Raw genomic sequence first — 12,939 nt, 5'->3', positions numbered from 1 at the left:
GCAGGGAGCCTGCTTCTCCCTCTCTCTCTGCCTGCCGCTCCCCCTGCTTGTGCTTGCTCTCTCTCTCTCTCTAAAGTTTTTAAAAAATTCTTAAAAAAAAAAAAAGGAACTTAATTTCATTTATCCTATGATACCATTTCTGAAACAGGACACTGCAAGAGGTCCCAATAAGCTGCTAGACTTTTTTGGGTCTGACCAGAATGCACCCTCACCTAGATTGAGTGGGACTACTAATACAGGGTCTCTTAAGCAATACTACCCCATTGGCAGGAGTGGTCAGGAAGAAGGAGGAAGCAAGGACATATCTATCGTAGTAGGATAGGAGTATTTCTTCCTAGTATCTGCACCCTGATGACATTCTATTTCAGAGGCACAGATCCCCATGTCGACATACCTATTTTTGGTAAGGGTTTCATTCAGCACAAGGTCTTCATAGCGCTGCCGGGCAAAGTTGCCCCCAAAACCCAGAAAGGTCGTGACATAAACCCTATACACGTGTTCAGTATGTTGCACATCACAGCCCAGGTTGAATTCAGCCAACAGGATCTTTGCTGCTTCTTCCTATAATACAATGTAAAGCGAAAAAAGGGAATCTTAGTTTTGGCTGATTGACAGAAAGCTATGACATCACTAATACACCAGTCTTCATGTGCTATAACTACTCTTTAAGATATCTTATAGCATTCTCTCATTCTTACAGCATTATTTTCAACAAAGACACAAAGTGACAAGCCTACATAAAACAGTACAGAGACTAAATGCCAAATTAGAGACTACAACACTAGCTGTAGTTCTACAGAAGGTAGAATCATTATTACAGATGATGTCATTTTCTTGCACGTATTCTTCTGATTTTCCAATCCTCCAAAATGAGAATGTACTATTTTTATCATCAGGAAAAAAAAATCCTTTGATAAAAATAAATTTAAGGAATTTTGGAGATCATTATGAGACCTATTCTATGGGTTTTTCTAAAACTATTCAAGAAGATCTAATGTTCCCTATGACAGGGACTGGGATTGGGAAAGTTCCATTTTACTGGACCTCCAATGAAAAGGGGCTCTATTTTTTTTTTTAACTTGAGGTACATGGGTTGAATTAATCATACTCCTCAGTTCATGGTAATTATTATGGCAAAGCCCCATTTTTGTTTTATTTACTTCCTTTTATCTTCATATCCACTCCCATTCCCGCTCCCCACAGGCAAGCATTCTAATGTGCTTCAATGTGTAATGTATGTTTGTACATACTGTTGTAAAATGAAATTATTGTTTTGAATGTATTTGTTTTTAATTTATGAAGATGCTATTGTGCCCAGAAATTTCACTAAGTATATACACAGGAGGAGTGAAAACTATGACTAATCAAACATGTGTATGTGAATGTTCACAGCAGCATTATTCATAATAGCCAAAAACTGGAAATAAAATCCAAAAGTCCATCAACTGATGAATGGATAAACAAAATGTGGCATGGTCATATAATGGAATATTATTCAGCCATGAAGAGAAATGAAGGACTGACACGTGCTATAACAGAGATGAACCCTGAAAACATTTTGCTAAGTTAAAGAAGCAGACACAAGATGTCACATATTGTATGATTCCATTTATGTGAAATACTAAGAACAGGCAAATCCACAGGAGATGTGAAGCAGATTATTTTATTTTATTTTATTTATTTGAGAGAGCGAGAGAGCAAGAGAGAGAGAGCACAAGTGGGGAGGGGGGAGAGGGAGAAGCAGACTCCCCGACGAGCAGGGAGCCCGATGCGGGGCTCAATCCCAGGACCCTGGGATCAGGACCTGAGCCGAAGGCAGATGTTTAACCAACTGAGCCACCCAGATGCCCCAGTGAAGCAGATTATTGGTTGTCAGGGCTACAAGGAGAGAATGGCAAGTGACTACTAATGAATGCGGGGTTTCTTTGGGCGTAATAAACACATTCTAGAATTCAATAGAGGTAGTTGGGTTACTTTGTGAACGTGCGCAACTTTGTGAATTGTACAAAAAAATCACTTTGGGCATTGAGGATTATTTATGTTTTGTAAAGTGCTATTGTGTTATGTCTCATTGTTCTTTTCCTTCTTTACCAAGCACTGAGATCCATCTTTAAGATCATTATATTGCTATGCATACATCTAATTTGTTGCTTGCAAATATACTTTCTACACAAGTGTCACTTTCTAAATCTACACAAACAAAAAAGTCATTTGTTTAAGACTTTAAGGATCAGTGCCACTCACTGGATCCATGGCCTTCAGTTTACCTGTTGATGACATACTAGCAAATATAGGCTAAAGTTAAAATGTCTTACAACCTAGTTCCCCAAATTTCCAAACCTTGCACAGACCCCTGCTGATTATCAAACCCACATTTCCAACAATCTTGCTGGATATTTAAACACATATGTTCCTCAGATATTTCAAATTCTAACATACTCAAAACTGAACTCACTGGTCGCAGGACTTGGGCTAGAGATCAGAAAGTCGCTCTCACGCAAACCACCGGACCATACTGATTTGCTTAGCATCAACCCACCCTTTATCCTGGGGTCTCTCTCAGTGACTGGGTTCCTTACCCTACCAGGTACCTAGGAGGGAACCTCAGCATCACTGGCCATCCTTTCCTGTCCTACCCACACCATTATATTACATTGTTTTTTTAAATTCCAAAATACCCTTGAAATCTGTCCCCTCCACTCCATTTCCACTTACAATGCCTAGTTTAGCCCTTATTACTTCTCACCCAAGGTTCCCTGACCTACATTTCTTTCTCCTACTGACACCAAAATTATTTTCCTAAAAAATCAATTAGATCAGTCACACAATACAGAGCTGAAAAGGGCCTTAGTTTAATTACTTCACAGATGATGAAATGAGGTCCATATGAGTGCCCTACTCAAAAACCTTTGCTAACTATCCTCCGTTTATAGATATAAAAGTGAAATTCCCTAGCATGGAACCTAAGACTCCTCACCGTCTAACTTCATCTGATCTTCCTAGACTTAGCTACACTGCACTGGAAAACCATACACTGCAACGAGCTGTTCACCACTCCCTGGACATTCTGGGCTCTTTGCTGCTTCTTTTGTGCCCTTGCGTATACTGTGGCCTCCATACAGGTGGCCCTCCTCCACCTCCACTAGGCAAAAGCCTACTATCATCCAAGACCCAGGCAACAAGCCAGGACGACTCCCATTCATGGAGCAGGGTAATGGGGTGGGGACATTACTGGCATCTGGTAGAGGCCTGAGATGCTGCTAAACATCATATTATGCATGGGGCAGCTACAACAAAGGCTTATCCAGCCCAGAACGTCAATAGTGCCAACGATGAGAAACCCTGGTTTAGATCAGATGATAGCACTGTCACGGTCTGCCTGTTATCACAGGCTCTCTGCACTGATAGATTATAAGCTTTTGGGGGCAGTATAATGTCTTATTCCTTGCCCATAATAGGTGCTTAAAAACTGTCTGCATTTCTTTTTCCTCTCTATGATAAAACTTCTCCTTCGAGATACATTCTTTACACTCTAGTCAGGTATGGAATATTAGAAGCACAAGAATGGAATCATAAGCAAGGGAAAGGAAATAACATTTAATAGACAAGTATGTATCAAATACTGTACTCTGGGATTTATATGTATTATGTTTAATCTTCAGGCAGACCAAGAGACGGGGAGTATAATTATAATTGCTAAAATTATTAAACACTTATCACATACTGGGAAGTTTGTAAAGTGCTTTACACACATGGTGTCATTTCATCCTCCCAAGTTTATGAAGTAGAAACTATTATTATTCTCTTTTTATTTTATATATGAGGAAATTAAGGCTCAGAGAGGTAACCTGCCCAAGATAATATAAGCTAGCAAGTATCTCAACAAATATTTGGACCCAGGCAAGTTGGTCTAAGTCCAAAGACAGTGGCCTTCTTCTCAAATACTGGCATTTCTCACAACTGAATTTCCCTAAAAGGTAAAATACCTGTTTTGGAGGAAGGACAGAGGTTGAGGTAGGAACTTCATAAGCAATTTGAAGAGAGGCTCCTCCCATATCCAGTATCCCTACTGTCCTTCTGCGCCCTGCTGCCAATTCCTGGGGAGCCTCGGCATCAGATTCTGAAATAAATAAGGGAACAGAAAGGATCTAGTAATTAAAAAACAAAATTAAATCAAAAAGGAAAAAAAAAAACCAGAACAGAAATTCCTTAAAAAATGAAAAACAAACTGAAATAAATTAATCTAATGATATCACCTATATATTATAGAGAATTCTTTATTTTTTTTAAGATTTTATTTATTTATTTGACAGAGAGAGACACAGCGAGAGAGGGAACACAAGCAGGGGGAGTTAAAGAGGGAGAAGCAGGCTTCCCACTGAGCAGGGAGCCTGATGCAGGGTTCGATCCCAGGACCCTGGGATCATGACCTGAGCTGAAGGCAGACGCTTAACAACTGAGCCACCCAGGCACCCCTATAGAGAATTCTTTTATAACTTAAAACAGTAACTTAAAACCTAGCATTTTTACTGTATCCCTTATAGAATGTATCTTAATGACAATAGAAGCAAATAGATATCTTAAACTGCATTTCAGTAGTCTTATTGATAATGATTTTATTGGTAAATTAAGCATATATTATGAAATAAAGTAAATGTTTATATTAATATCTTTAGAAACATAATCGGCATAAAAGAAAAAACATATAAGTACAAAATCAAAGATATTAAACAATAACCTTTTAATTTTAAGTATGAATTGGAACTATCACTATGAAATCATGAGTTTTCTCTTTCTAAAAATACATTTTTTCTAGCTCTGTTCACTGAAAGGGCCTAGGAGCAAGGATAATCCAGGAGCAATGAGCTCCCCTGGTATCCACAGTCACTAAATATCATTTTTCAATAGAAGAAACCAGGGCTCCTTAAAAAGTACCTGATGCTAGGTCTAAGGTAGAAAGAATACAAGATGAGCATGGAATACCTTAGTGTGCCAAAAAGCAAGGGAAATGTAGACTGTGATGTTAAAAGGTACAGGAGCCAACTTAAAGGTGCTCCTACTGGCCAATGATGGTATAATTTGAACACCGAAAAGAATAATGATGTGACGGACTAAAATGCATCAAACACATTAAAATCTATAAATTCATAATGATACTGGAAAAAAAAACTTCACTGGTTACCTTTAACCTTTTCATGCTAGGACATGAACTCATTATTCAAAAACTTGGTAAATGAAAGGAAAGAATGAAGGACTTATTTTGCCTTTCCAATAAGAACTGTATTTCAGGGTAATTAGTTAATGAAGAAAATTTTGTTATATAAAAATCTAAGCTGTTGGGGCGCCTGGGTGGCTCAGTCAGTTGCATCTGCCTTTGGCTCAGGTCATGATCCCAGGGTCCTGGGATAGAGCCCCACATCGGGCTCCCTGCTCAGGAAGGAACCTGCTTCTCCCTCTCCCTCTGCCCCTTCCCTCTGCTTGTTCTCTCTCTCTCTCTCTAATAAATCTTAAAAAGCAAAGAACAATATTTGTTTTATTTATTGCAGAAGAACTGAAAGAATTAGAAAAATCACCATTTTCCAACCTCTAATAAAAAAAATGGATCTAAGCAATCATCACAATTGGCTACTATAACCATTAAGTGAAAAGTGGCTGGGGAATTTTTATAATAGATTAGATCAGGCTGACAATACCTGACTCCTGAATACTTGATCAGTCTTAACATGACTAAAAGTGGGACAACCAGACATTATAAAACTCCTGATGTGATGTAGTAGGAAACACTTACCGCCAATATTTGTGATTTATTCTTGCTGAAAGAATTAAGTCTGTGTAATCAAGGTTCTGTCGGGATGAGAAGCATGTTGCAGACCCCACAAAAATGCAGTCAATCAAATCAAGAATGTGTCAAATTCATGCTATCAAGTGATCCAGTTTTGTTTTTGTTTTTAATGAATGATTTGAGGAAAAGAGGTGGGAGGGTGGAAACGGTTTTAGAGTAAGAAACTGATCAATCAAACATCAAACATAACATGTGATCCTCAATCAGATTCTAATTTTAACAAGACAACTACAAATAAATATTCTTGAGACAATAAGGGAAGTCTTTACCTGGGTAGATGGATGTTACATAATATTAGAAATTGTTAACTTTTTTAAGTTTAAAAATGCCATTGCATATATTTCATTTGTTTTGAAACTCCTCATTGGTGAGAGATATACACTGAAGTACATGAAGATAAAATGATATGTCTGGGGTCTGCTTTTAAAAATCCAATAGGAGGGGCACCTGGGTGGCTCAGTCAGTTAAGCATCTGACTCTTGGTTTTGGCTCAGGTCATGATCCCATGGGTCCTGAGACTGAGTCCCATGTTGGGCTCCACGCTCAGCGGGGAGTCTGCTTGAGATTCTCTTCCTCTGCCCCTCTCCCCACTCGCACTCTCTAGTTCTCACTCACTCTCTCTCAAAATAAATAAATAAATATTTTTTAAAAAATCCAATAGGAAAAAAAACCCTGTGCTGTATGGAGGGAGTGTGGGGCAAAAAAACTGGCCAATCACTAATTAGTGTTGCATCTGGGTACTGGGTTCATGGAGATTCATTTTATTATTTACTCTACTTCTGTGAATGTTTGCAACTTCCCATATTAAAAAGTTAAAAAGAAATAAAAAAAGGCAAATTAAGACTGGAAAATGAAGCATCTTAAAAGAGTTTTAAAAAGCTAAAGAAAGAAAGAAAAACAACTCAAACATAGCACTTATGTTCTACTGATAGGTTACAACATAAACCTTCAGCGCTTAGAACTCTCGTAAGATGACAGCATTACTCACCATCCTCGTGGTCGAATCTTCCCAAAACAAAGTTGATTCCAATCCATGCATAAACTCCTAAGTAAGAAATATGAAAGTCCTTGCTTAATTCTCTATTGCTATGCCATGTCTACACCTCTTCCCAGGGCCGCTCTTTTCCTCCTTTCCTTAGAAAAAGGTGATGAGAGTATTTTATTCCACACTCTCAGTGTATGAACTTAAAATCTCTTATCTTATGATGCTTTTCCCTTTAAAATGATTTGCATTGTCTAAATTTCCTACAGATGATTATGGATTAATGTATAAAAACAAATGGTAAAAAAATGTGAATCTTGGGAGTTCTGGTTCTGGGCAAGATGGAGTAAGCACACTCCATCCTGTCTCCCCACTGAATACAAATGTAAACTCTGGACAGAATGTATGGAGCACATTTGTGAGGCCTCTGAAAGGAAATGATAACGGGCACACTGAGACAGAGATCAGAAGTTAAAGTACCACCAGACTGGTAGTGAATTCTCCATTTTTCTCCCCAGATATCGCCTGGCCTGGACTCAAAAGCAGCTTGAAACACAAAAGGATATACACAGGTGGGGAGAGAAAGAAATTCAAGACTTTGCTTTCTGGTCCAAGGAGCATTAAAAGGGACTCCAAAGCCTCAGAAAGAATGGAGGAAAATCCCTTGAGTTTTTTTCCCTTTATTTTGTTCGCTACATCAGGCAATCCTGCAGGGGTAGAGGCAGAAGTTGGGCAGGTAACTAAAACTCGGAAGGATACGAATCCTTTCTCTGACTAGAGGAGCCTTAAGAGTTGGGGAAAATCCCTATTGCTTATTTTTCTCCCTCTGTCCTCTACCATTTAGCCCTGGATACAGATGCAATCATGGGAAATGCAGGGCAGAGCAGGTAAATTAAAGTCCCGGCTTTCTGACTGGAGGAGTAAGCCCCAGGGAACCAGAAAGTATTGGGGAGATTACAGAGAGTAAGGAACAAAGTAGTATATCAACTTCTGGGCTGACATCTAAGCTACACATGCATGGATCTCACTCTAAACAATATACCAAAGGTTCTGAGAACTGAACTACTGGCTAGACAACCCATTTTGTATGGGCTATGCCCAGGTTCTATATTGGCCACTGGGTATCACACAAATGGGACAAATTCAAATTGCAGTGCCAAGGTTTTGAAAATGAATCAACAGAATCACAGCCAACAGAAGGCAGGTCAGAGTTTGAGGCATAAACCTAACCAGGTCAACTCCCTGCTAAATCAAACAATCAATAATCTCCTTATGACCGAAAAAAGACCCAGAGTCTCAAAATGTAATATTCAAAATGTTCAGGATACAATATAAAATTACTTAGCATAAAAAGAACTAGGAAATTCTCAACTTATAAGGGAAAAGATACCAATCCCAAGAAGACACAGATGTCAGAATTGTCAAAGATATTAAAGCAGCTATATAATCAAGAAATAAGAGCAGTCCTAGCATGAATGGAAGATAGACAGTTTCAGCAAATAAATAGGATATAAAAAAGAATCAAATGAAAATTCTAGGGCTGAAAAATGCAATACTGAAATAGAAAAAGGTAAATCTTTTCCCTTATGTGAGCTGTAAATAGAATGCGTGGATTTTCTCTTTTTCAAGAAATGGAAACATAATTTGTCATACAGGCCACATTTGGGCCACATGAGAACACATAATCAACTCTACCCCCAAAGTGCAAGCTTTTAGGGAAGTATCAGTACTGCACAGTAAGATGTAATAAAGGGAGAGCCTGTAACAAAGAAAAGTAAGTAGTGATCATCCCGATCACCCCCTAAAATTAAAGTTTCCCCTTACTTTAATAATTTACTTTACATTGGAATTTGGCAAACTCAGTAGACCTCAGAGAAGTATGTATGTTTTAAAAACTACCATTAACTAACCAAATATCCATTTGGAATCATCACTAAATACTAATACATTCTTATAAACATAGTACTTAGCACAAAGTTAAAAACAAATATAAACATAGGACTTCTAGAAGCAGCATTCTTCTTTTTCCATTTTTTAAAAATTTAAATTCAATTAACATACAGAGTATTAGTTTCAGAGGCAGAGTTCAGTGATTCATCAGTCATATGTAACACCCAGTGCTCATTGCATCACATGCCCTCCTTAATGTCCATCACCCAGTCACTCCATCCCCCACCCTCCTCCCCTCTAAAAGCAGATTCTAAAACAGATACCAACACAGAATATGCAAATAATAAAAAAAAAAACTATACAGAATTAAGAAAATTATTCGAAGAAAAATAAAAATCAAATATATAAAGTTATCCTAAACCCCCGCCAGAGAGACTATGCCACAGCTGGCTGGGAGCCAAACCAGTGTGCCCCTCGAGGCCCAGTACCTTCCTGCTTCCCAGAGATCACTTCTGCCTGAGACTGGGAAAAGAGGAAGTCAAACTCCAGCGGTAAATCTCTCACTAGATCAGCCAAGATGGCCAGCTGCTTTCTGCAAGAAAAAAAATACATTAAAATTAATCGTTAAACACTCTTCTCACAATTAGCTTCAACTTGACCTTCTACTCAGACTTGTTACGACTCACTGCTCATATAGCCCATCCACCAGCTGAGCCCAGCTTCTTTTTGGTACCTCCTTTGATTTCAAAGGTTTAAACTGCCTCCAAAGGACATCCTCCTACTTAAATGGCAATATGGTACTATTAATACTTTCCCTTTTTATAATTTTACAATTCAAATAGCGTTAAAAGATGAGACCATGGTTCTGTGCCTCTCACAGGCTGAATATGTATAAGCGGCAGGAAGCACGGTTTCATAATTACATGATTCCTAACTATTGTGAAGGGAAGCTGTTAGACTGAGGAACACAATCTCATCTTCAAATTTTACACAATACAGAAACAACGCCTCACATCACCACACGATGAGCACTGTTAGGTCCACAAGTTTTTAACAATCCTTTACACAAGCTGACAATGAACTTTTTGATTTCCTTTTATATATTTCAAGGGTTGGAGATTTTTTCTTTATAAAAATCATATCATTTGAAAAACCCAGATCAGGATAAAAATCCAAAGGTTATAACAATTTGGGGACAAAGTTTGAGTCTTAGTATCTAGGGTTGTTTTCTCGTCTACAGTTTTGTGTTATCAGTGTTATTAAAGAAAAGCAAAGAAACAAAGCTAGAAGTAATAATATGAATCTAGAGAAAACAGTTAAAAATAAGAGCAATTATCCAAGGTTTTTCAAATTACTCATTACAAAAATATTGGCTCAGATAGTTGTCGGCATGACTTAATGGAGAATGTTAAAACTTAAAAGTGAAGAATACATTTAAAGTAATAATTTCCCAGGGGCGCCTGGGTGGCTCAGCCGTTAAGTATCTGCCTTCGGCTCGGGTCATGATCCTGGGGTCCTGGGATCGAGCCCCGCATCGGGCTCCCTGCTCAGCGGAGAGACTGCTTCTCCCTCTCCCACTCCCCCTGCTTGTGTTTCCTCTCTCGCTGTGTCTCTGTCAAATAAATAAATAAAATCTTTAAAAAAAAAAAGTAATAATTTCCCAGTATACTGTCAAATATAGTTTCCCGAAAAGCTCACTGTTATACATATTAATTTCTTGCAATATGTGGAACAAGAGGGACTGTTTTGCCCTCCCTATTGGATATGCTTCTAAAATACCCAAAGAAGAGGGCTTGCTGGTTTTGGTGATGATATGGAAGAACAGGCGCCAACATACACTGCTGCTGGGAATATAAATTACTGGTATGATCTTTTTAAGAGCAATCCAGGACTATGCATCCACATTTTTAATGTGCTTAACCTTTGACCAGCTATTACACTTGTAGAAATTTATTGCAAGGAAATCATCAGATAAGAATACAAAAAGAAAGAGAATATTGCAGCACTATTTATAACAATGTAAAAGTGAAAATAACCTAAATGCACATCATTAGGTATTGGTTAAATAATCTGTGGTATATCCATACAATGTGATACTAGACAGATGTTAAAAGAAATGAGGTCAATATAGATCTATATGTATTGACCTGAAAAGATGTCTGATATATTCTGAGTTCTAATAGGTTATGAAACAGTACATATAATATGATCCAAATTTATATTAAACAATAAAACAAAAAAGTTCTTCACGTACTGCATGGGATTGTCTAAAATTCAATTATTGTTTCTTATTAAAAAAAACTTTTAGTGGCAAAATGTTGGCAATTGTTGAAGCTGGGTGGTAAGAAAATAAGGATTCATCATGATCTTCTATTTTTTTTTGATGTTTGAAATTTCCCATAACAAAAGTTTTTTCTTCCCTTAAATATCACCTTGTACTATCTTTGTAATTTTTTAAGGATTTTTCCATTACAAAATGAAAATGAGGTAAAACAAATTGTTAGTTCAGGTCTTTGGCAAAGAAATAAAACCTAGTGCTAACACATTTCAAAATATAGTTCAGGTGATTTGAACCCATTTTGAATATTGCTCACAAATGCTAATAAATTAGCAAAGCATTAATTATACAAAACAGGTTCTTACAGTGATGGTTGCATTTATGTCAACAACTACGGCTGCCTCAATTGGGAATAATGATTTCATAAGCCCAGGAGAGATCCAGGCATTATTAGAAGAGGTGATCAGAAGACAAGTTAAAAGGCAAGCTCTTTACAAATTCTTAAGATAAAAGAAATATTAATATTCAGAGCTTCCATGCAGACAGTGAACATCTTAGACAAATGGAATGGAGCTACATAGTGGGTTTTGCCCGGATGGAAACTTCTTTGACAGAGTCAGTGCTGAGCGGCATCAGGAGATGAGACAATCCTCTTTTGCTCCAACCCACAAAACATGGCCAAACCATCAACCTCCTGGTTGGCTCTGTCTTTTTGACTTCTGAGTCAGCTTCTTCTCTGGCCATCCCCTGCCTTCCTTGGTGCCGACCGCAGACCACTCACAGACCTGTGATGTGGCATCCCTACGTCACCTATACTCTTCCCAGGATTTCTAAATTTTGAACTATGTGAATATTACTTATGTCAAAACTAAAACTCCTAAATTGCATGCGCAGTATGGTTACAACTTTGTAGAAACTACATATAGATGTACAGAGAGAAGGGAATGTGACAAGATGAAACACTTTCGATAGGGCAGTAGGAATATGTATTTTGGGTGTTTTTTTTTTTTTTTTTTACTTTTAAGATTCCTTTAATGCAGCTATAATATTTTAAAATTTGGTTTTAAAAATAAAAACAAAAAAAATTTTTAAAGGTCAAGATATATGGAAAAATAAGGGGCTAGAAGATCTCTCATTTCCACAAAGGGCTATATAAAATAATCTCCTTCTCAACAGTAGCCTAGATAGTAAACCAGTAACCATGTGTTTAAACAGAAGGAAAGAAGTCCACTGAAAAAACTGTGGACATATGTTATCTGGCACATCTGGCATAAGTAGCATGAAGCCCTACATGCATGGCTGAGGTTTTTGTTGTTGCTGGCCAAGAATACAAAATAAAACTTTCTGGGAAAGGTTACTGTTATTTACCAAGAAAAAATATTTAAGCTAATAAAAAATACCTGATGCCTATGAGACTTTGAACATTCCAGAAGGATGAATTCTAAGGTTAAGGGAGCTCACTGCCACCCCATGACCATAGTAAGTGTGGAGGGCTCAGGGAGGTAACGAAGGGGAGACATCACAAACAAGAAGGGGTGTGACCTACATATAGCCACTGCCTCTTCCTCCTCTTCTTCCAGAGAAAGAAGAGGGATCAGGTGGCAAGATACTGGGCTAAACTACCAAGGTCAAGTGGACACTGGACTGGTTGGGGTTGAAAAAACTGGTCTAAAGCAATGGAGACTGAGCTTGGCAAGCAGCACCAACTATCACCAGGGAGCCAGGCAGTGACAGACAGAGCAGCATTCCTACCAGAGCCTTTCCTACTGGCCTCCAGGTACCTGGTCACTCAGATGAACCTCCTACAACACTTCTGACTATGCTCCCCATCTAGTGATCCAGATTTATCACCATCACCATTGCTTCTCAATCAGAACTAACAATCATTACAGCCATCTCACATAGATATCGACCCCAAAGAAGCAAACGACATGAAGCTCTGAAAAA

General features: G+C 38.1%; 1 protein-coding gene across 2 annotated transcripts in view; it reads right to left on the bottom strand.

Moving 5' to 3' along the window:
- Positions 1–12,939, bottom strand: part of ENTPD7 (ectonucleoside triphosphate diphosphohydrolase 7) — a 39,390-nt gene that overhangs the window by 11,689 nt on the left and 14,762 nt on the right. For both annotated transcript variants that reach the window (XM_027596851.2, XM_027596852.2), the window contains 4 exons: positions 9,203–9,306; positions 6,831–6,887; positions 3,987–4,120; positions 395–561 (listed from right to left, as the gene is read on the bottom strand). In XM_027596851.2, the coding sequence (XP_027452652.1) occupies positions 395–561; positions 3,987–4,120; positions 6,831–6,887; positions 9,203–9,306 (462 nt within the window). The remainder of the gene's footprint in view (positions 1–394; positions 562–3,986; positions 4,121–6,830; positions 6,888–9,202; positions 9,307–12,939) is intronic.

Source organism: Zalophus californianus, chromosome 15 (assembly GCF_009762305.2).
Source record: "Zalophus californianus isolate mZalCal1 chromosome 15, mZalCal1.pri.v2, whole genome shotgun sequence".
Classification (NCBI taxonomy): domain Eukaryota; kingdom Metazoa; phylum Chordata; class Mammalia; order Carnivora; family Otariidae; genus Zalophus; species Zalophus californianus.
Note: the sequence above shows the minus strand (reverse complement) of the source record. Positions and strands in the feature narration are given on the sequence as shown.